Source organism: Taudactylus pleione, unplaced genomic scaffold (genome assembly GCF_031769625.1).
Source record: "Taudactylus pleione unplaced genomic scaffold, aTauple2 ptg000289l, whole genome shotgun sequence".
NCBI classification, from domain to species: Eukaryota; Metazoa; Chordata; class Amphibia; order Anura; family Myobatrachidae; genus Taudactylus; species Taudactylus pleione.
The window spans coordinates 5,042,481-5,066,537 of record NW_028284691.1 but is presented as its reverse complement, the minus strand read 5'-3'; the positions used below and the strand labels follow the sequence as shown (position 1 = coordinate 5,066,537).

Genomic DNA, 24,057 nt, shown 5'->3' with positions numbered 1-24,057 from the left:
AATATCCCCAGAATAGGTCTTTACTGTTCTCTTCTGCTCATGCGTTTCCTGCCGGCACATGTCCAGGGAAGCAGAACAGTTAGCTCTGAAGGGTGGTGAGGCATTGCTGGGAGCCCTCAGCCCTGGTCCCCACTGCACCGCACCCCTGCAGTAGTGGCATCTCTGCCACTTCTTATTAAAACGTTTTTTTAATTCTGGTTTATAGATCATTGTTTATGACATTATTTGGGGACTTGTGGAGCAGTTAAGATGGAGGTTTATCTTTTTACACTTTCCCCAGTAATTGCATGTAATTTTTAAAATGGTAAATTAATGTGTTTGTTTATTTCTAGGTCCTCAACAAGACCAGAAGTTGCCAGTATAGTGCCTGTAAACATTGATGACCAGCAGTGCTCACAGCGGGCTGTGGTACAAGCGCGTGCATCTCATCCTACACGGCTAACCAGCATCATATTTGCTGAAGAAATATGTGAGTCGTGTCCGTCCATATTTGGGGTTGTCCAGAATACAAAATTGTATAAATAGGTAGAACACAAACTACCGGTGGTTAATAAATAATAATGCTATAACTGAAGAACATATTGCAGGTTTCACTTCCATTTGATAATTGTCCTTCGTGTAAATATTATTCATATACTGTTTGTGCAAGTTTTCTAAGCTAATCTTATGTCCAGTTGTTTACCATGCGGACAAGCCTTTTCTGTCACATTTAGTGGTATATTATTATGGAAGCCAGTTGGTGTGCTATAACACTAACCCCTCTGTTCCCAAAATAATCTTTGTACCTGTTGCTGTCTATTTTACATTCCGTGAATGTTTTGGTCAGTGTGAGGCTACCAAGGGGCAGTACTGTATAGCATTATTGGACCCTAGAACTTGAGAGGAACCAAATACACAACATGCTACATAATTACATTATATTGGGTGTGTTTTTTAATCCATTACTCTTCATTCTTCTAAAGCTTCTGCCATTACACCCAATCATCTGTGTAGTTGTCACTTTTTCCATTGTACGGACTGTGGTGTACCTTACAAGCTGGAATAGTGCAAAATTAACTTTGTTCTGTTACTCGTTCTAACATAGAAATGTTGTACAGTTTTCCCACGGTTTATGGGAATGCTGCCAGAATTACTCCTAATATTTAATATTCTCTTCTATTCCTATGGGCTAAATAATATTCCACATTTCTTTGAGGCTGTTTTGGATTATTACTATTGAAAAGTGAAAGCTCCTATAAAGGCATTGCCTTAAGATGTGGAATTCCTTCCCAGTCCTCCAAATAGATAGGTTTTAATGGACGGAGGCATATTGTAGTCTATGGATCATGAAAATGTGCACTGTCATCTGTTTAATCACTCTGCATTCCCCTATCGTTCCCTTGGCCAGTACACACTGATTACATGGTACTAAATCAAGAAGACAAACTGGAAAGTCCTATTCCAATAGTTTTATAACATTAACTAAATTGAAATGTCACTTTAGGGATGAAGAAATTGCTGTAAAGAGATTTTCACTTGCGCACAACTAGAACATAACAAGTGTAGTATCGCTCTGGACGGGAGTGAAGGATTAGAACTCTCCTGCGGATTTGTGGATATAGACATGCGGGTCCCTCATTACTTGGCCGCATAGCCAGCAAGCTGTATTTGTGGCTCTCTGTATCTAGGGCCTGATTCAGCATGGATCGCAATTGCAACAGGGTACGGAGATCGTCCGGTTGTTGCCTACTGCGCATGCACTGCGATTACGGACGCACTGTAACATCCATCGCCGAGTAAGTGACAGGCATTGAGCGTTTGGGGGTGGTGACGAGGGGGTGGTGGTTGCAAAAAATGCAGGCGTGCCTGTCTGTTTCAACGCCGTTGCATGGCCGTGCATAAATTAGCCACTGCGATTGCTTACGCAGCCTGAGTACTCACTGCGTGCGACGAGACTTGCTATTTCTTAGAGACAGGTCAGACCAGCTGTAATTTTGCTTGAAGGGACGATGTTCCAGATGTATATGCAAGACTGCGAGGTATTACGGATGTGAGAAGGCAGTAGTGGGCGTCTCTGTGCTGGCTGAGTGGTGGCAGCATATTTTCGCAGATTCATTGCGTGCGGTTACGCAGCTGTGATCCATGCTGAATCGGGCCCTTAGTTGTATTCATGTTTGTATACCAGAGGCTCTGACTTCGTTTGGCCAGTTAAGCAGAAAGTTAACAGATTTATGTCTCTAAGCACAATTCTCAGTTAATAGATAACCATCCATGATCTCCCATCCACAACTAATGCTAAATGATAATTTGTACTGGCGTCAGAAGACTGGGATTCCACTGATTATACCAATGCTTCAATGTGCTATATATGTATGTTCATCTACAGTGTAGGACTTCAGTCTTATTCAGGGTTTGTAGAGCACATATCAAGCTCTTGGTGAATCTGGCTCACAGTATAATGACTGCTAGTTGAGAAATGTTATTTTTAGATGGTTGTTAACATAATCATGTGTGCTGCTTTCACATGTAGGGGGCAGATGTACTAAGTTCTGGAAAGTGATAAAATGGAGAGTGACAAACTACTAACCAATCCGCTCCTAACTGCCATTTTTCAAACATAGGCTGTAACATGACAGTTAGAAGCTGAGTGGTTGGTAGTTTATCACTTTCCAATTTATCATTTTCCAGAGCTTAGTACATCTCCCCTGTATGGTTATACTTCTACCTATCCTTCTGTGACCTTGAAATTGAGCAGCCATTTTATGTTTTCATTCTGCCATTCCGCTTCATTTATTTTTCTACACTTTTTTTTTTTTTTTTAACCTATTGTCAGATACTGGCCAAGTCCTACGTTGCGATGCAATTGTAGATATAATTAATGAGGTTCAGATTGTATCAACCACAAGGGAACTTTATCTGGAGGACTCTCCACTGGAGCTAAAAATACAAGCTCTGGACTCTGAAGGTAAATAATCAGTCTGACCTGTAATCTATGCACATAATTGTATGCAAACATGTATGTAACATGTTCTGGTTAACTTCAGGCAACACATTCAGCACACTAGCTGGAATAGCCTTTGACTGGACAGTGGTGAAGGATGCAGATGTGGAAGGTTACTCTGATTCACACAATACATTGCGGTAAGGGAGATACTCTTGATTAGCCTGAAATAACTGGTAACTGTCCCAATGCTAAATTAATACATACTCCTTTGTCTATAAAGTACAACGAAACGCAAACTTTTTTTTCAGGTATGAATGCAAAAGGCACTGCAATGTTACCTTGCCTTTCCACTGTAGCATCAATAAATACTAAAGTGTAATAAACAACCGATGCCGGCCACTATTATACATCTCCCCCTTGTATCAGGTCTGATATGAGTGATCTGTGCCATGTACTGTGATGAAAACTTATACAGATTCCTGTGTGACCAAAAGAAACTAATCTTATGTATGTAGTACACTATATGTACTGAGACAGAGAATTGAGGGAATTGCTACTGGTTGGGCGCTCCCGGCATCTCGTGCCATTTGTTGCATAAAGGATGTATGAGGACATTTCTGTAACTGGTGGTTTGCCAGATTGTCACCAAGTCATTCATATTCCTCAGTAACATGTCAATCGTGGAAAAAGTAAAAGCAATATATAATGAAATTGCCCAATTATAAAATATTTTTTATGTTCATTTTAAGTCCTAAGTGAAATGCTGGGAAAGTGATCTTTGTAAGTCTTTACTTGCAGGATTCTTAAGTTTTTGGAGTCCACCTATGTACCTCCAGCTTATATCACCGAAATGGAGAAAGTTGCAAAACAGGGTGACACGATTTTGGTGTCTGGTATGAAAACCGGAAGCTCGAAACTCAGAGCAAGAATGTTGGAATCGGTGTATGAGGCAAGTGATAGTGGCAGACCTTGATGTCTTTTATACAGCAATTATGGATGATAGCTGCCGCCTGGCCGATTTTGCCAACTCCTTCTGGATCAAAGCATTAGAAGGAATGATTCATATTTGACCGTTTAAAAATTTAATTCAATTACATATAATCCATCATTTTTTTTTTTTTTATAATCTATTGCTTCTTTTTAATTGTATGTATAGTATTTTGCCTATTTGATAGTAATAGTGAAAGCTGTGTAGAGTTGTATTAATAAATATGTATACCTCCATACATTTACATATAGCGGTTTATCCCATGTACCTGCTTCTGGTTGGTATTTTGTAGCTGGATATCTGAGAAGCTTTTATTTCAAAGTAATTTTCTCATTTGACACTTGATGAAAATGGTGATTTTCAGCTCAACTATCTTGTTTTTCAGAAAGTGAACCCAGCAGAAGTCAGACTTCTTATTCTAGAAAACATTCTCCTTAATCCGGCGTCTGATATTTATCTGCTTGTGGGATCATCTATAGTATACAAAGTACAGAAGGTCAAACAGGGAAAGATCACTGGTGAGATTATTGTGTGTGTGATACCTATCCAAAACGCCTTGGTCTTATTTCTATGCTGAGCCTTCAGGTGCTCTAACGGTTTCCTAACTTAAAATGAATCTTTCCCATTGAGAAAAGGGTTTAAAGAAGTAAACTACCTGCAGATAGTTTCATTTCACATTCATTTATTTTTGTTGGCAATAAGAGATTTTCTGTAAAAGTATAAAGCACAAACCTGAGCTTATCTATTGTCATATTCAAGGGTAATGGAAATAAAGATTTGCTTGGACAAGAGAAATGTTGATGCCGTTGGAACTCTTGGTGCTGTTATTCTTGGCAAACAGAGCATCTCTCAGCCATCTTTTTTTTTTTTTCTTTCTTTCTTTTTTTTTTTTTTTTTATATTGTAAACTTGATGTAATTCCTTTCTTAAAAAATATATGTGCATTTATGAAATTATGACCAAGCAATGGGGTCTGTTCACTAAGCCTTAGGAAGAGATATAGTGGAGAAAGAGAAGTACCAACCAATCAGCTCCTAACTATCACTTTTCAAACAGCCTGTAACATGGCAGTTAGAAGCTGATTGGTACTTATCTTTCTCCACCTTATCTCTCTCCAAGGCTTAGTGAACAGAGGGCCTGATTCTGACCCGCTCGCGAGCGCTGAGCGCTCGCAAGCGGGTCGATGGTGCCCAAGTGCGCATGCGGACGACGGAGGCGGCTCCGTCGTGCGCATGCGCGAGACCCGAATAACGACAGCCAAGCCGTCGTTAGGGGTCTCTCACCAAAGGGGGCGTGCTGTCGATGGTGATTGACAGCACGCCCCTTTTGGTGGGCGTGCTGGGGGCGTGCTGCCCAGACGGAGGCGTTCCCATGGGAACGCCTACCGTCTGGGTCCGGCCCCACTGACATCACTAGTGATGTCAGTGGGAGTGCTTTTGGCTCTGATAGAGCCAAAAGCACTCCTGGGCTTGCGGCAGCGAGACCCTACCGCAGGGTCTCGTCGCAAGCCCGATGGTCGCAATGGTCTTGACCATCGCGACCATCATTTTGGCCGCTCGCTATAGCTGTGGATGGTCACCCACAGCTATGCAAGCGGCCAGGAGGCCGCTCCAAAAAGGAGCAGGGACGGCCCTGATTCAGAGCGAGCGCTCTGTCAGAGCGTCCGGCTCTGAATCTGGGCCAGAGCCCAATGTAACTTATATACATTAAATACAATACCATTTTGATTCACAAGATCACACACTAAGGTAAAGTACTAATAACTGATATTGCTAAATGTTTAAATTGGGGATTTTAATGTAATCCTCGCACATAAAATGATTCATATGGGTAGTAAGATATTGGCAATTGTCTTGGACTTTTTAACAATCTCTTGTGCTTGTCTCTCAGATTTAGTGATGCCATCTGAGCAATATAAACTACAGCTACAGAACCACGTGGCGGCTCCCGGAGCCAATAGGAATGAGCCAGTGGCTAAATTGGAGCAGAGTACATCCAGAGTCACCGCAATGCAACAGGGCCAAACCAACATTGTGTTGCTTCATAAAAATATCCTTCCGTGATAATTGCCTGTGCTTTCCAACTTGTGTATATGCTAAGCGGGAGATGGTTTATTCTGTATAGTTTGTGTAACTGACACTGGATACGATAGGCCTGCAGCAACATGTAAAGTTTGTGTAGTGCTCAATAGGAAACAATATCCCATTGTCATTAGTTACAAGAAGCCTGTGTCCCTTGGTGCAGTATGATATCCATTAGCATCTGGATTGCACATTCCCACTCTGAATAGATGCATAGCTGTGTGAGTGTACAAGGGCATGTATTGCTTAACCAGCTGCAAGAAAGATCTCCCTATGGGGTAAATGTACTAAAGTGAGAGTTTTTAATACTGAGTTTTAAAAGTGATGTTTCCCATAGCAATCAGATTCTAGCTATTATCTTCTAGAAGGTGCTAGTTAAATGTTAAGTAGAATCTGATTGGTTGCTACGGGCAACCTCACTTTTAAAACTCGCTTCTTAAAAACTCTAGCTTTAGTAAATTTACCCCTAAGTATCTTCAAAAGAGTGGACAATTATCATGGCATGACTCCACTGAATCGTGGCAGATTTATCCTCCCAGTTTTATATCTACTATAGCAATATATTCAATATATTGCTGTTTAAAGGGCAAGACAATACAGTGGATAAAGTAACAGGCCACTCTGGGTAGAGGAGGAAAGGGGACTAGAAGTTGTACTTTTTGGGCCAAATTCAATTAGCATCGAATGGCTATTTGCCCTTGATGCAGTGCCCGGGCCTATTCATTTACAGCTTGCAGTAGTCACTTAACGCACATGTCTGTTCACCTCCTCCTGGGGCTTGAACAGAAAACTGCGTTAAGTAGCCCTTATTGCGGCTGCTGCAAACACGTTAAACCTATAGCTTTGGGTACTTATCCCTGAATCTATGGGTTAAAGCTAGTTAGCAGCAGATTTCCAGCTCAAGGAAAAGGGCTTTTAATTGTATAGCCTCGGGCGTAAAAGTCTGAGGCTACGACCCTTTTCCACGCTTGGTAAAGTAAAGAGGCTAATTGAAGCCAGCCCCGTATGTGTAACAGAAAACCAGTCTGCTTTTGCAATTTGTCATTGTCACAGTGCTAGATTCTAACACATTGGGGACTATTGCTAACAAAGAAACTTAGATTTTGGGCGGGCAGGGCGCACGGGTGCAGGTGTAGCAGCGCATGCACGCCCGAAAAGGGTGGCGCGGCCGGCTGTTGGGTGACGGTGCGGCCCTGCTGATGTCAATATTGGGGCGTACGCAGCCAGCGGAGTCACTAATGGGGGGTGTGCCCACCACCTACGGAGGTGCTGGGCTTCCCCCAAACTCTCCCTAAATGTCAATGTATGCCATGCGCATACGCACGGCATCTATTCACGCGGCGGCAGAATGACAGCGGCCAGGCTGTTTTAGCAGGGTGCTGCTGAAAAGAGCAAGGTGTATTTTGCCCTTTGAAAATAGGGCAGGGCGTGGTGCCCTACTAAAACTGCCTAGCGTGAACACTAATTTACAATAATCCCTAGCAACAATACATGCATTTATTATGTCATCTAAATTGCAAAAGATTACTGGTTATCGAAGGATTAATTTATCCTCTTGTTTGTTAAAAATACCCCCATTGTTTGTATGCACAATAATTTAGAGTACTGCTTTTGGCTTTTTCCTGCTTGTTTTTAGGTGTTTGACTAAAGCTGGCCATACACCAGACCAATTTTTCTCCAACCATCCAAGTAGTTGGTTGGTTGGAGTGAAATTCGGTAATGCAATGGGAGTAATCAGCCATTTGCTCCCAAACACCGGAAAATGGATGAAAGCTGTTGTTTAAATCAAACAGATGTAACCTACTTGCCTGATCAACCTTTTTTCGTTTTGTCTGGTGTTTGGGAGCAAATTGCTGATTGTCATTTTCTCCCATACATTACCGGATTTTCATTCCAACCAATGAACTAGTTGGAAGAAAGTTGGTCTGGTGTATAGCCAGCTTTAGGTTGCAGGGGTTACAATACCCTCTTGTATGTGTAATGCTGGGCATACACTGTGAAATAAAATGCTTATCTGACCGACAGACCTTTTATATGACAAGCTGACACCATCAGATATTGTGGCTATAAATGAGGAAAAGTTTCAGTGTGTTGCCACGATATCTGCGTTACTCCCCTGGGGATGAAATATTTCACCGTTCCTCCTCTGTGAAGGAGCAGGAGAAATGTGGGGCGGTCATCTGTTGCACCGCAGCCCGACCAACCATCAGATCTTTCGAACATGCTGGACGATTTCAGCATGTCCAACAGAATCATACTTCATGGTCAGTCGCAGCAATACACTGTGCCGTTATTGGCTCGATCAGCTTAACCTAAAGCTGGGGTACACACCTATACAATATTGGGTGATGGAGCATTTGGTATGTATGCAGGACCATTAGCCGATAAGCGGCATATAATGCTCCTGCTGCGGCCGGGATCAGGAGGTCGCATATTGTGTGCTGTTTAATATTTATCGACCCAACCTCCTGATCCCATAGAAGCCCATTCACACTGAGCTATGTCTGCACAGTGTGTACAGGGTTCACAGGGGGACAAGATGGGTACCCACTGCTTGGCTGTTCAAGAGCATTTAACCCAATCAGCCAGGGATCGCAAAGGTGCTTACCCAGCTTTAGATTGGAGGTGGCTAAGCTAGCAAAAAGATATTATGGGAGGCTCTTGTTAGGCTGGTGACACTTTTTATATCCAACTGTTCTGCAATCATCATCTTGGGTATTTTATTTTTTCTGGCACTTATTCTTCCTCGTGTGGTCTATTTAGCTATTTCTGTCATCTTTTTATAAACCACTGTTTGTGCACCAATATCACCCTTTTACAATACTGCATATTCCTTAATGATATTTTTTCAACATATTCGTATGCAAGGTGTTTCACGGCTGCCTAATGGCACAATATTTGTGGTGGAGCCTGGATATTTAGGTAATTTATTAGAACCTTGCTACGTGTGTTGGTAAGGTTTTTCATTATTCATTTTAAATGTATAAATAACTATCTATTACTTGTTTTACGTGCAGAATCTCCTATACTCTATTATAGGACCTATAATAAGGATATGTCCATTTAAATTCTTAAACTCCATTTGTCCTTCAGACATAGCATTGTATTTAAGGTATATGTAAGCTGTCATGACCATCTGGTCATGTTTTGTGGATTTCTTTAGTCATGCACAGGTGAGTTATTCTATTTTGCTGGGTCAGTAATTATCCCACCTGCTTCCACAGACCAAAACCATCAATACAAGACCTGTTGGGGAAAACTTGAGGGCTGTTGTTTTAGAACCACTGGCTATTACTATTTTTTTAAATTTGTTTAGTTTACAAAGAAGTACATAGAATGTTTTAAACGATTGAAATGTATTCTGTATTATAATTGTTCTGATTTTTAATGGACTAGAAGTTCTATAGACCAGTTTTCACAAAATATTGCAAACCACATACATAAGCATTCTCTAACTCAGGGGTAGGCAACCTGTGGAACTACACATCCCAGCATGCCCTGCAACAGTTTGAGCATTTCCGAACAACAGCAAAACTGGCAAGGCATGCTGGCAGGTGTAGTTCCACAGCAGCTGGAGTGGCACAGGTTGCTAAACCTTGCCCTAACTTTTCATATGAGATCTAATCTAGGCAGCAGCTACAAAAATCATGAAAACCTAAGTTATGAAGACTGAAAAGGACAGTGTAAATCCAGTCTGTCTTTTGTAATGCCAATTAATATGATATAGCTTTGTGTGTGTAATATAGATTTTTTCTTTTTCATCTTTTATGTACGACCTTCTTTGTGTTTGTTACCTGTGCTTAGAAATGTACCAATTGATTTATATCACTAAATGTACTCTCCTTCGTTCTGGGACTAGTAAATAGCAGTCAGTCCATATCTAAAATGTCAGTGTTGACACTTGATCCAATATTTATTTTGATGTCCATATCATTAAATGTTTAAATGTAATAATTGTGTTAAGATGGATTAAAAGCTATATTATTTGTAGTTATTGTTCATCTTCCGTAACCTTTTCTCCTGACTCCAGAGGGTTTTTAGTTTTTATTGTATGTAAATCTGCACTTTCATGTTTTCAGGGTTTACTGTTCAACCCGGTGACCGGTGGGTTCTCGAAACTGGGCGATATTATGAAATAACTATTGATGTGTATGACAAGTCTAGTAACAAGGTCTATCTGGCAGATGTGAGTATATATTTTGGTCAGAGCCATAAGTAGACATTTTAGTGCCCTTGGTAAGAGCACACTATTGTTGGGGGGAAGGCCTAGCCTTTTCCAATCCATAGACTGCCTCGAACTGTTCTACCTATTGTTGCAGCTTTGCCTACCTGGTGCTGCTACAGGTGTCTTATGGTTGGTTGCTGCTTGGCTAGTTCATTTAATGTTGTGGCCTTTTTGGAAAAACAATGGGTATAATTCAGTAATAGAAAGCCAAGCAATGAGTGAATACTCTAGGTCTTCAACCAGAGCAACATTAAATCAATAGCACCCACATTTAATAATTAAACCTCCTTTACCACCGCCATAGGCCTTCCTTCCCCAGCCCAAAATGTAATTAATAGCATTAGCTTTTAATAAATATGCCTTTTTTTTTCTCCCAAATCCCACAACATTAAATTAATAGCTTTGATGCTTAATAGTTAGGCCTCCTTCCATGGCCTAGTGCAGGGGTTCCCAACCACGGTCCTCAAGGCACACTAACAGGTCCAGGTTTTAAGGCTAGCCATAGTCGAGCACAGGTGACTTAATTAGTACCTTAGTTATTTTGATTTAACCATCTGTGCTTAAGCATGGATATCACTAAAACCAGGACTGTTAGTGTGCCTTGAGGACCGAGGTTGGGAATCACTGGCCTAGTGTGACCTTAAAGTAAGTGTGTACTTTTAATAAATAAGCACATTTCCCAACCAGACCCCAGCATTAATAGCATTCTCATTTGAATAAAAAAAACAAACAAACATATATTTCCACCAGGGCCGTAGCTAGGGTAGTGCGGCCGGTGCCATCGCACAGGGCACCACAGGTCAGGGGGCGCTGTTTGGGACTGTCAAATTTCTGTTTATTATCATTCTTGCTTGTAGCATCCTCTTATAAGGGCAGGATGTACTAATAGCCCCAACCCCACATTACACAAATACACCATTCCCAAAATAGTAATAATACCCCCACAAGAACCCACATTACTTTGCTACTTCCCACTAGCTCCACTAATATAAATTTATCAGATAGTCTGTTGTGGTGGTGGATTTATTAATTGTCCTTTCCACCAGATCACTTTGGCCACTAGTGTAAGTGTAAGGGCAGGATGTACTAATGGGTGAAATGCGGTCAAAATTATGAAAACCCTTGTTTTCGGCGTTTTGGCCACATTTCCATATCTGCCAAGCTCGGGAATGCGATACATTCCAGAGCTTGGCCTCAGTAAAGATGTCGTTACCCAATAAAAGCCTTTGGAACTGAGGGAGATCCAGTCTGATCCCTCCCAGCACCCCCTGCGGTGTGTGCGTCCTTCTGCGCATGCGCAGAAGGACACCAGAAGACTTCTGGGTCATAAACCACAAGAGCTGTCCTTTGAGATTTTCTAGGTAAATACTGCCAATATTATCTCTGGTATAGACCAGATAATTGCCAGAATGTACGGCGTCGCGGATGCGATGCTTAGTACATCCCACACTAAAGGCACTTGCCGACAATGAAGGACTAAACTATTACGATCTCGTTCTCGTTCAGTTGTTCATTATACTGTGCAGTGCCCACACTGAACAATATGTCATTCAGTGCAGGCACGCTCCCTCATCCCCGAACATACTCAACCTGACAATATCGTCAGGTTGACCGTCATGTTCGGGCTATGAGCTATGCCGACAATGACCAGCGGGAGCACGAATCGCTGGTTGTTGACGGCATATCCACTACACGATTAATAAATGATTGAACGATAACGCTGTTGTGATCGGTCAATCGTCCATTTATATCGGCAAGTGGAAACGCGCCTTAAGAGAGAAACGACCTTCTGATCCATAGCACATAGAACAAGGTGGCTAGTCCCAGGGTAGGGCCAGCCTTCAGTACACACAATATAATTCTTTGTCTGTAAGGGATTATAGAGTGCTAAAAGTTAGACGGACTCTCACTATATTCTGTCTCTTTTGGTAACTGTGAAGATCCGAACTAGCAGTGGCACATGCTGTACCACCTTAGTAACAGCCTTGGATGCTTTATACAAAGCTGTTCTACTTGTCAGATAAAGATTTGAAAAACTCATCCACGAATGGATTCACTTACAGATGTGTCCTCATACATCTAGCCTCCTCGTGCGCTAAACAGCCCTTCTAGTCCCGCCATGCCGTGGCGTGTCTCTGTAGCATTTCAAGGTAAAAAGTTGCACGAAAAAACGCTCGGTGCTACAGAGTCACACGGAACGCCTACGTTATGTTTAGCGTAACTTGTAGCCCGTGGAGGATAGATGTATGCGGACACATCTGTACAAGACCAGTTTATGGGTTGACTTGCTAAATATATTTAAAAATTCTTAGATCAAAAATTTTAATTAAGTGAAGAATGTTTTCAAGATTATCATAGTTGCAATTTCAAATTGATCTTTGTGATTATACTTTTTTGCTGAGTAATTCGAATTGATTTTAGAATATACGCATTGAAGCGAAAATGCCTAAGGAATTCTTTGAAGTGCTGGAAACATCATTGAATGGGTCATACCATCGTGTGAAGGCTTTGAAAAGTGGTCAGACAATTATTGATGCAGCTCTGACATGTATGGTAGATGAGGTATGTGACTAACCCACTATATCGGTCTTTATTTTTTTTCCCTCTTTTGTTTAATTTTGTTTTTTTATCTGCTGTGCAGACAGTGGTGACATGGGCCTTTGTGATTGCTTTCTATTTGTATGATGTCACCCAGTCATACAATGTTCCCATACATTGCAATGTAGAAGCTGCTTTGTTTTATAAATTGGTTGCAGGGCATTAGATGGAGTGCTGTAACAAATTAGTAGTTTGGCAAAAAGATTTGGTACTTGTACTTTACATCAAAATCCTGTTGTAGATCGGCGTTTCCCAACTCCAGTCCTCAGGAACCCCTAAAGGCCCTCATACACCAGCGACTGATTGTCGGAGGGTGAAATCCAACATATTGGATTTCACCGATCTGCCGATCACGATCAAAATATGATTGTAATTTGCAAATTGGTAACTTTTAGCATGTAGAATTCCAGCGATCCTCTGACGGATCGGTGGCCATCGATGGTCGCCATTTCCTACCAGCGGAACGCCGTATCCAGTCGGAGGATCAGGTAATTAGTCAGCTGGTGTATGGGCCCCTTTACAGTACTTTATTCCAGATCTCCTACTTGATGCACAGGTGTATTCGTTAATTATGCTGGGCATACACTATAAAATTATCTGTCAGACATCTGTCCAATCTGGCTGGTTTGAATGAAAACCTGGTAATGTATGAGAGAAAGACATTCGACCATATGGTCCCAAACACTGGAAAACGGACAAAAACAATTGTTCAAATTGGTTAAATTTGTTTGATTTAACCATTTTGTCTAAACGACCATTTTTCTCTGTTTTCCAGTGTTTGTGACCAATTGGTTGATTATTTGCTCCCAGACATTACCAGATTTTCCTTCCACCCAGCCAGATTGTACAGATGTCTGACAGATAATTGTATTGGGTATGCCCAGCATAACTGATGCATTTTAAAAGATTTACATGTAATGCTAATTAATTTCACTTGTGTTTATGTGGAGATCTTCACAACATGCACTGTTAGGGGTCCCTGAGGACTAGAGTTGGGAAATACTGTTGTAGATGGTCAACAAGGACCCGAAATGGGATGGGTTACCTTTTTTAGATTTGTGTATTAATAGTTGGATTCAAATTCATGACTGAAAAGCTATTTATAATTCTTTTTTTTATTCAGTAATATGGCACATAGAATAAATAAAAACAACTGAATTTGCAGTTCTTTGGAATGATGGGTAACTTTCACAGGTATTACTGCTCTTTCTGCTTCTCCCATGGGTCGAATGCTTGTCAATTCCTTCCCATCTGATACTATCCCAGTTTGCAATAGGACAAGGCAAGTTCCCCACTGTCAGCTCTGGGCTTCTCTCTTGTGATGGAATCTCTTGCAGCATTGACTAGACGTTCGGAATCTACCTGTGGAGTTGGTAGACCAATAATATAAAATGTCACTTTTTGTGGATGATATCCTTTTGTCCCTCTCCCACCCCAAACGTCCAATTTCTGCATTCTATAACCTGATACATATGCTGGTTTCTCTTTTATAAATATTATTTTTCTAAATCAGAGGATATGTTTACATACCTCACTGCACACCCTAATTCTAAACTTAAGAGGTTCTACTTGCTGACACTAGTAGTTCCACACAGAAAAAAGGCAAATGCAGGTGAACACAGGCTATCAGAACCATTGTAATCTTTTTCATTTAACATGGAGTACAGATGAGGTACTTGGTACGTTTGGCCAAAACTGCATGCCTACCTACCGCGTCATGGTGACCTCATCAGGTGAGTCCCTAACATTCCTAAGGTTCAAGTCCAGAACATGGGACACTCGGGCCAATACAACCAAACCGCCCCAGAACACCACCAGTCGGTGATATGTAGCAGTTAGTGTTAAAATAGTAAAAAATATAATTTTACTAATGTAACTGTTTTTGGCACCTAAGCTGCTACTTCTCACTACTGTAACACTTTTTATCACATTAATTGCTACATATCGCTCACTGGTGGTGTTCTGGGGCAGTTTGGATGTAGAGTTACTGCTCCGGTCCATACCACCAGCGCGGGTTGTGGTTCTACTCCAAACAGGACGGATCTTTCCTACCGATTCTGAACTCAAAGCAGCTGAATCTGATGTTCCCAAAATTCAAGATTGAGTCCCTATAAATGGTGGAGAACTGAGAGGTGGAATTTTCGAGTCATCACACAGTTTATCCCAGGGAATGGAAATTAAATCAAGATGTGTACCAGTTGGTGGTAGGGATGCCAGACGTCGACCTCATGGCCTCCCGGTTTAACAAAAATGCCCCTTTTACAGGGCTAGCTCAAGACACCCTCAAGCAATTCTCGTGAATGCCATGTTGGTGCCTTGGTCTTTCTACCTGGGATATGTTTCCACCTCTATCCATGCTGGCCAGAGTACTTCAATGGATTAAACGGGAAGACCTTCCAGTCATTCTTGGGGCTCCAGATTGCACCATCGACACTGGTACAATCTCCTTCAGGATATGCTGGCGGAAGCTCCGTTTCGTCTTCCTCTATGACCAGACTTCTTCAAGGTCCATGTCACAATCCTGATTTACCTTGTCTGGCTCTGATGGCATGGTTATCAAGACCCAGCTCTTGAGAGAATGTGGATTTTCTAGACTGGTGGTCCAGACCATGTTCCAAGCTCGTAAGCTAGTCACTTCACAGATCTGGCGTCTCTACATTGCTTGATGTGAACATCAGGGGCTCTCTGTAGCGATTTTTCGTTTGTCTCATCTGTTATCTTTTGTCCAAAACTGTCTGTCTGACGTAGGTCTACTCCTTTCTTCTATCAAGGGTCAGGTGTGGGCCTTATCAATCCTTTTTCAAAGGCGTTTTTTGACCATACTGGACGTGCAAACTTTTCTTCAAGGGGTCCTCTGTATTCAACCTCCATACATTCCACCAATTCCACCTTTGCATTTGAACATTGTTTTAGGGGCCCTTCAGAAGGCTCCCTTTGAACCTCTGGAGACTGATGAATTACGACACCTTACAGGTCATTTTTTTCCTAGCGATTGCTTCTCACAGGAGTGTTTCAGACATGCCTGCCTTGTCTTGTCAGCACCCCTCATCATTTTTCATTCTGATAGGATGGTGTTTTGAACTAAACTGAAGGTGGATTCCAAATTCCACCTCAACAGGACATTGTTCTCCCGGCATTTCAAGCATTTCCTCTAACTCTGTCTTCTTCCTTGGCCCTCTTGGTCATTGTCCGGGCTTAGCGTATTTACTTTGATTATACAGCTGCTATTCAAAGCACTGACTCCTTGTTGATTCTCATCGATGCCCGAAGCGTGGCTGGCCAGCATCTAAAAATGCCATTGCTCTATAGATTACCTCTACCATCAGTCAGGCTTTCCATTTCCTCTGATAAGCCTGTTCCGAATTTACTCCATACTCTTTCAACTCGTGCCATTTGGGCCTCCTGGGCAGTTTGCCACATAGCTGTGCACAGCGACAACATTGTTCTCTGTGCGTACTTTTACAAAATTCTATAATTCCATACCTTCGGCTCCTGTGATGCTAAGTTTGGGTGGCAGGGGTTACGTGCAGCTTTGCCAGATGGGATTGAGTATGATATCCCGGCAGTCGGGATGCCTGCTGTCAAAATGCCGACAACGGCATCCCGGTGCTTGGAATCCCGACAGGGCTTGGGTAAGTATAATAACCCCCCCCCCCCCTCCTCTTCCTAACCCTCCCTTCTTGTACCCTAACCCTCCCCTTGGTGCCTAAACCTAACTGTCCCCCCTTATTGCCTAACCCCACCCCAGTGGTGCCTAACTAATCCCCCCAGTGGTGCCTAACCACACCTCCCCCAGCAGTGGTGCCTAATGCTATCCCTCTCACCTGTGGCTAACAGGGGTGCCCCGCTTACCTTCGATCTGGATGCCGTCTGTCGGGATTACGGCGTCGGTGTGTAGGCTGGCTTCGGGATTTATCCACATATGTTTAGTCCCGGATCGGGATTTGAACAGACTGCATCCCGGCCGTCGGTATGTAGACTACATACTGCCAGATGGTGGCCCCACCTAATTGGCTTGCTTTGTGAAGTCCCACAGTCACATCATTCAGTGTCACCCAGAATGCATGGAAGAGGAATTTGGATTTTTGTACTCACTGTAAATTCCCTTCCTCTGAATCCATGTGGAGGACACTGTGTTCCCTCCCTGCCTTGGGCAAACTGTAGCTGGGCTTTGATGTGTTTGTTTCAACAAGGGCTTTCTTCTTGCCTCCCTCCCATATCTATTAAGCATGCGTGTAATTGTTCTCCCATCTCTGTCATAAAATACTAACTTCTTTAGAGCTGCCATAGGTCTCTTTGGCCGCCTTTATTACAACTCTTCTCACCCACACTCTGTTTTGGAGGACCGCTCTTTCTTGGCTGATTCACAGTTGTGCCATGTTTTGTTCCATTTGTTTGCAATTAACTTAACTGTGCTTCAGGGTATATGCAATTCCTTGGAAATATTCTTGTATCATTTACCTGGTCAGTGATTCTCCATGACCTTGTTTTGGATCTGATTGGAATCTTCTTTTGTATAGGAAAGATTCCTGGACTGCACACCCTGAATAATATAATGGGAGGTGCTACCTGATTAGACTAATTGCAGGCACAGAAACAGACAAATCACAAGTGCACAACTCCAAATTACTGATTATATATAAATACATTATGCAATAAAATTTTGCAATCATGGCCAAGGTTATGGACCTACCCACCATATCCAGGTAACCTCTGTAGGGTAGGTCCCTAACATACTAGGGTTCAAATCCAGAGAGCAGAACACCCCTAAATCTGTGTAGCCGAGCCACCCCAGGGCATCGCTATAATGAGAAAAGTGAAATGTGAAGTAAGAAAGATAAGAGCAGCTATGGCTGCATAGAAAGGTGAAAATACAAGTATAATAAAAACAGTAAAGTATTAAAATTGTGCAAAAAAGAGTTTTATTATATTTGTATTTTCACCTTTCTATGCAGCCATAGCTGCTCTTATCTATCTTCACATTTCACTTTTCTTATTATAGCGATGCCCTGGGATGGCTCGGCTGCGTCGATTTAGGGGTGTTCTGCGCTCTGGATTTGAACCCTATTATGTTAAAGACCTACCCCACAGAGGTTAGCTGGATATGGTGGGTAGGCCCATAACCTTGGCTATGATTATGCTAAAAACCTCTATTGATTGCAAAATTTTAATACATAATGTATTTTATATAATCAGTAATTTGGAGTTGTGCACTTGTGATTTGTCTGTTTCTGTGCCTGGAATCTTCTTTTGTCTACATTTTGTAGTCTTTGCAGGGAAATGTATTAACTACCTGTGGGAGCTCACAGAGACAGATGGCCTCCAATAATTGATTTATCTAACATGTGAAGAAAGTTGGTTACTTCAGAAGAAATCTAGTATGGATATTGCAAAGGTGTGAATACTAATGAAATTATTTTCAGTTCTTTGTTCCTAAATTCGTCAAATGGCTGGATTATCTTTTTTTTTTTCTTTCTTTTTTTTTATGGCACATTACCGACTATGGGCGGTATTCAATTAGTTTCGCGTTCACGATAAAGTTTCGCCTGCCTGACTTTCCACCTACATTGCGTGTTTTGGACCGGAAACTTATTGTGCGCGCCCCAGCTATTCGCCCTATTCAATTCCAAACCATGCGAAAACGGCAAGCCGCAAAGTCGGAACAGGCGGAAAGTGCTGTCAGAAAAGGGGAAATCAACCTGAACCCCCCAAAAAGATGCACTAACATTGGGGATCAATGTAGATGTGCCCGAATAGTCCTAATAAAGCTATTTGGGGTACGTAAGTTGTTTCTATAGCTTCCTATTAGCGTCTTTGCACAAGTGGTGAAGAATGGTATTTTGCTGTATTTTTTTTTTTTTTAAATAAGTAGTCCTGTCAAATTTGGGGTGCTTGAAAATGGGTGCTAGCATATTGTAAAGTCTCTAAAGTGAAGTTTTAAAAATCGTGACAAACGCACCTGTTGCATGCACCTGCAATCAAAAAACACCTGACCCATCCTTGCAGACCGCTAAGAAGTATATGTCGCTAGTTTTTTTTTTTTTTGCTTGACCACCCCCACACCTCCAAATTTTTACTTTTTTGCCCTAAAAATAAAAGTACTTTTTTGGGAAATCCTGAACTTTTTTTATCAGGATTTTTTTGACACAGTTGTCCTTTGGGGGCTGTCCCAAGGGTTCTGAGTGGTTTCCCCACCTTTGCACCCCAAAATAAAAATGTTGCACTTCTTTTCTCCAGCTACTCAGAGGTGAATCTTTTTCGCCTATTACATTGCATTGACTTTCCACGTACTTGAAAAGCGGGTGAAATTGGATATGGAGATAAGTTTCTCCCGAGATCGGCGATACTTTTCCGCGGATCTCGGCTTTTCGCGGCTAATTGAATATGGGCCTATTTTGATTAGTGAGACTAAATTTAAATTAAGCTCCTTATGGAATCATGTTGTAACACAGCTAAGTGTGAAAAAGCCCAAGGGGAAGTGAATAACATTAATGGCCACTGTTTATGGGTCTCTTGGTATTTCAGAGAAAGTTGTTCTTATCTCTCATTTATCTAAGAAATGAACTATGATAAAATGAATGTTCTCTGACATGCTGAATGATTTCATTACCCCTCTAAGTGATATTTGTGCTGGAACTAATTGCATTGTACATTGGTCAGTTATTCAGCAACCATCATTTATGGGTCAACCCAATTAGCTGCGAGGCAGCGTGGCAACCTTAATTTGTTCAAAACCTCTTGCAGCAAAAATAAAGAGTTGGGCTGTGAGTGGTGCGAGATGCGGTGCCATTGCCGCCAGGCATCTTAACGCCGTGGCAACAGTAACTCGCAATATTTGCTAATTGGATTGATCCCATAATGTATTTACACCAAAACTATTATGTATGGTCAAATTTTAACGTAGTTGTATTTTACTTATTGTTATTTCTTTGGATATGGGGGAAAAACATGTTAAGTGATGGGTTCCCCATGACCTTATTCGTGGGGCTATTGTTCAGCCGAGAAACGCAGCCTTGCTGCCTGGTTAATGCAGTAACCAGAAATGTGAATTTAGCCAAGCTTCTGTAATTTGACAGAAGATTTACATCTGGATCACAACGTGGGTGGGCAGAGTGATTGATAAATTACAGAGTGTTTCTTCTTCAGACTAAACTGGGAAGACCTCAAATCTATTTATATACTATCAGGTTGCAAGTCAAGACCCAGAAAGCTTTATTAGGATTTTCACCCTTTAAGTGACCCTTAGCCCTGTCACCTTATATTTTCCCTTTCTTCATGTGTGTATGTTTGTTTGTTCTGTAGATCAGTAGGCTACCTACAAATAAAGTTATAAACTGAAACGCATAGTACTGTAGTATCTGTAGCCGGCAGAATCCCTGTTTGTTAATCTGATCTGTGCGAAGCATTTGCATAATTTTCTAGGAACTATTGCTTTGGCTTCTGTACTAGATTTTGCCTTCTTGAAGGCATAGATTTCTTTATTTTATTAAGATTTTTAAATAGGGTTTAGGTAGATGTGTTTACATATAGACACATTATTTCTAATGTATCATCTAGCTTGATAATACATACAAAGGCTTTCATAAAGTGGGTCTAATTTGCTCTTTAAGAACATATTATTTAAGTTTAATCGCACAGCGTATGATGAGATTTGGACATGGATCGTTGCCTTAAACCGTACACTTCAAACAAGCAACCTTTTTATTTTTTTACCTTATTAAAATGATTAACAAACAATCTTTTGTTTCTGGTGCAGGATGGAGGTGTTCACGTGTTGTCAAATCCAGTGAGGAATCAGCAGGAAGTGGAAATCTACACACCAATTACCCTGTCGCCCAAAATACTAACCTTTCCCTGGCAACCAAAGCCGGGGGCCTATCAGTACATTATTCAGGTAATCTTACATTTTATTCAGGTAATGTATATATTCTTTAGTTGAACAAATACATGTACATTAGCAGTATTATATATATATATATATATATATATATATATATATATATATATATATATATCAGTACTACAATGGTAGAAGTTTTTACAATTACCTGTGTACAGCATAGCGATATATGTAGCATGCATGAAGGGAACATGTAATACAATCGTCTGTATAAAAAGTTGGATAGACACGTTGATTTTTAGCTGCGATAAATGGAATGTAGTTTCACAATGTTAAAATTATTATATTGAAGTGTTTTTTTTTTGTTGTTGTTTTTTTAAGAAATGTATGTTATCCTAGTTGCTATTTGTAGAAAATTAACACTTTAATACTATAATTTATATTTTCAAACATTTCATTTTTGGAAATTGCAAGGTACAAGGTGGAAGTGGCAATTTTACATGGTCCTCGTCGAATAATGCAGTGGCCACTGTGACTGTTAAAGGACTGATGACAACTGGAGATGACATTGGTGTTGGTATCATACAGGCTCGAGATGTCCAAAATCTTTTACATTTTGGTGAAATGAAGGTGAAAAGATCATTCATATTAATACTATATTATACTTTCACTCTGTCCTTGACCAGCTGAATTTAGTCTGTGCAAGAAGTAATGTGACTAGTCCAGGGTTGCTGTCATATTGATTAAAGAGCAAGTAAAGTCTTCATTTCATATTAATATACATTAAGTAAGGTTTATGTATGAAATTTTATTTTCTATGCTTTAGTGACCTCTTAAAGCAATGATGATAAAAAACCCAATACGAATTAAACAATGAGTTGAGAGATTTATTTCTTTTGAAGTTATAACTGTACTTTGTAGTCTCAAGTAAGTATTGTACCTGATATTTTGAACGTTTGGGGTAAATGAAGACTGTTGAAAATCAGATGTTTTTAAATTGTTGATTTTTTATTTTTTTTTTCCTTTTTAGGTTTTCGTCATTGAGCCCACTGGCATGGAATTCATCCCTTGTCCAGTTGAAGCCCGTGTAGGAAACAGTCTTGAGCTACCTCTAAGGATATTCGGCATTCTGAATGGGGACAGTGAGGTTGTGACACTGAGCGACTGCTCACACTTTGCCTTGGCTGTAGAAATGGAGACTCCTGGGATATTTAAAATCCTGCCTGGTAGGTAGAGAAGTATGGAAATCACCTTAGACATTCCTGGGAAATGGCAGCTGACAATGATAATTTACTGTAAATATTATATTATATAGACCTGTAAAATCACTTTGGTTTCATAGCGTTTTGTAGAAGAGAATTGCAGTGGAAGTCCTTAGGAGTGTGGTTTACTGAGCATCATCATAATTGTATTACTTCGGTTTTATGTTAGCAGGATTTATAGCCAAATGTAGCTAAAGCAGACTCTTGAAGTATTTGTTGGCAATACTGACTTCACGTTATTCTAACTAGGTCACTTACATTTCTTTTACAAATCTGTCTTTGTCTGTAATACTGCATGTTTTCTCATTCTCCCTAATTTTTTTTATGCTAGGAAGACTCAAGCCAGGTGTTGGTTTCTGCAGCGGTATCACAGTACGAGCAGAAGCTCCTGGGTACTCGACAATATTTGTCAGCTACACTCATGGCCATATACATCTAACTGCCAAAATCATTATTGCTGCCTATCTGCCTCTGAAGGTAAGTATCACTCCAAACAGTCCACACAGAAGGTCTTGTTTAGCAACAGTGTTTTTATCATCCAGCGTAACCATTTTGAGCCAGTCGTTTTTAGGTAAGGCCTAATGTACACTGTACACACCAATTAATAATATATCACATAACTGCCTGCTTAAGGTAAGTCACCTCTTCTAGGTAGGTTTGGGGATCATAATAGTGCTCTACAATTTTCTGCTGTTTTCTCAGACCTCAATTTTGTTGCTTTGTTTAAGAAAAAAATGACAGATCACTTTGAGGACCACCTTGTCAGACAGACCACATATACATCTTGCGGTCTGTCTCCAAGGTCTGTCCGTTATTTGAAGTTATTATAGAGAATACCAATAAAGCGATCATGATGGAATCAGGTGGTCAGTCAACACCGTGCACTACAATACACCATAGGCAGCTTTCAAAATGAGCTCCATGGTTGGTTAAGATGTATATGCTAGTTGATGACATTTTAGCTTTGAGGTATATATTATTATGGGATTCTCCTCCTACCTGGACAGTAAATCGGCATTGTGTAGTTTTAGTCCTATAGATTAAGCATCAGGTGATTAGGCAATACAGACGCTACAGCAGAATACATAGATCTCTGCTTCATTTTAACCTGTTGAAGGGAATGGTTTCTATTTCATGTTAGGACTTTGAATGTCACCTGCATATGTAGCACATATGGTTCATGTGCTACAGCTGATATCCTAGACACCGTTTGTATAACTGATCTCTTCAGTGAATTTTATACATCACACAGTTGTATTTGGTTTTGTTGTAAATTCTTCAGACCCACCAAGTTAACATATAGGTTGAAATATGAATTTTAAATTAAAATGCTGTGGATGATCTGAACTCCCTCAAATGTATTGGGAGAATAAATGTGATTAAATTTGTAAGGCTCTCTCTGCTAAACTTAAGGGGTTGCCATTGGTCACATTCGGTTCTCCAAATCATCCGAGTGAATTAATAGGTTATATCTTTATGAATATTGTGCAAAACTCAAAATGGTTTAAGGGTAGATTTAGGGGGGTATTCAGTTAGCCGCAGTGTTCACCCCGCGACTAACTGCCGGCAAAAATCCCCACGGCGTGGGGAAAGGCTATTCAATTAAATAGCCTTGTTCGGCTTGGGAAAAATCAGGATGCACACGCAGAAACTCACTGATTCCGCATAAACTTCTTCCCCTCGCACGAACCAGCTTTTGTGTTTTGTTTTTTTTCCACAGAACTTACCTTGCAGCTCCATGAGCTGCGAGGTTCAGTCCAAGTGCGGGTACTCGAACACTGGGTAATCCCCGCTAATTGAATAGCTAATTGAATAGCTCTGGCGCAACAATTAGCAGCAGGGTAAACCCCGCAGCTAATTGAATAGCCCCCCGCCCCCATAATGTTGAATTGGTAATAGCAGAATTTACTGGGAGAGTAATACCTCTGCTGAATTCCATACTAAGGCCCAGATTTATAGTGCCTAACCTTTTTAATGGTGCTCCAACCAATCAGCTCCTGTAATTTTTAAAACATGTGACAGTTAGGAGCTGATTGGTTGGAGCACCATTTCAGATTTGTAACGAGCAATAACCAGAATACCCCCCCCCCCCCCCAAGGGCTCCAAAGGGAGACAATGGAGTATAGGTGGTGGTTAGGAGG

General features: G+C 41.0%; 1 protein-coding gene across 1 annotated transcript in view; it reads left to right on the top strand.

Annotated features, from left to right (window-relative positions):
- Nucleotides 1-24,057, top strand: part of NUP210 (nucleoporin 210) — a 118,285-nt gene that overhangs the window by 22,081 nt on the left and 72,147 nt on the right. Inside the window, exons 2-14 of the mRNA XM_088482471.1 lie at nt 333-469; nt 2,813-2,944; nt 3,024-3,120; nt 3,722-3,872; nt 4,297-4,429; nt 5,801-5,963; nt 8,849-8,913; nt 10,071-10,177; nt 12,638-12,778; nt 20,571-20,708; nt 21,129-21,284; nt 21,685-21,880; nt 22,248-22,393. Coding sequence (XP_088338597.1) covers nt 333-469; nt 2,813-2,944; nt 3,024-3,120; nt 3,722-3,872; nt 4,297-4,429; nt 5,801-5,963; nt 8,849-8,913; nt 10,071-10,177; nt 12,638-12,778; nt 20,571-20,708; nt 21,129-21,284; nt 21,685-21,880; nt 22,248-22,393 — 1,762 coding nt within the window. The remainder of the gene's footprint in view (nt 1-332; nt 470-2,812; nt 2,945-3,023; nt 3,121-3,721; nt 3,873-4,296; nt 4,430-5,800; nt 5,964-8,848; nt 8,914-10,070; nt 10,178-12,637; nt 12,779-20,570; nt 20,709-21,128; nt 21,285-21,684; nt 21,881-22,247; nt 22,394-24,057) is intronic.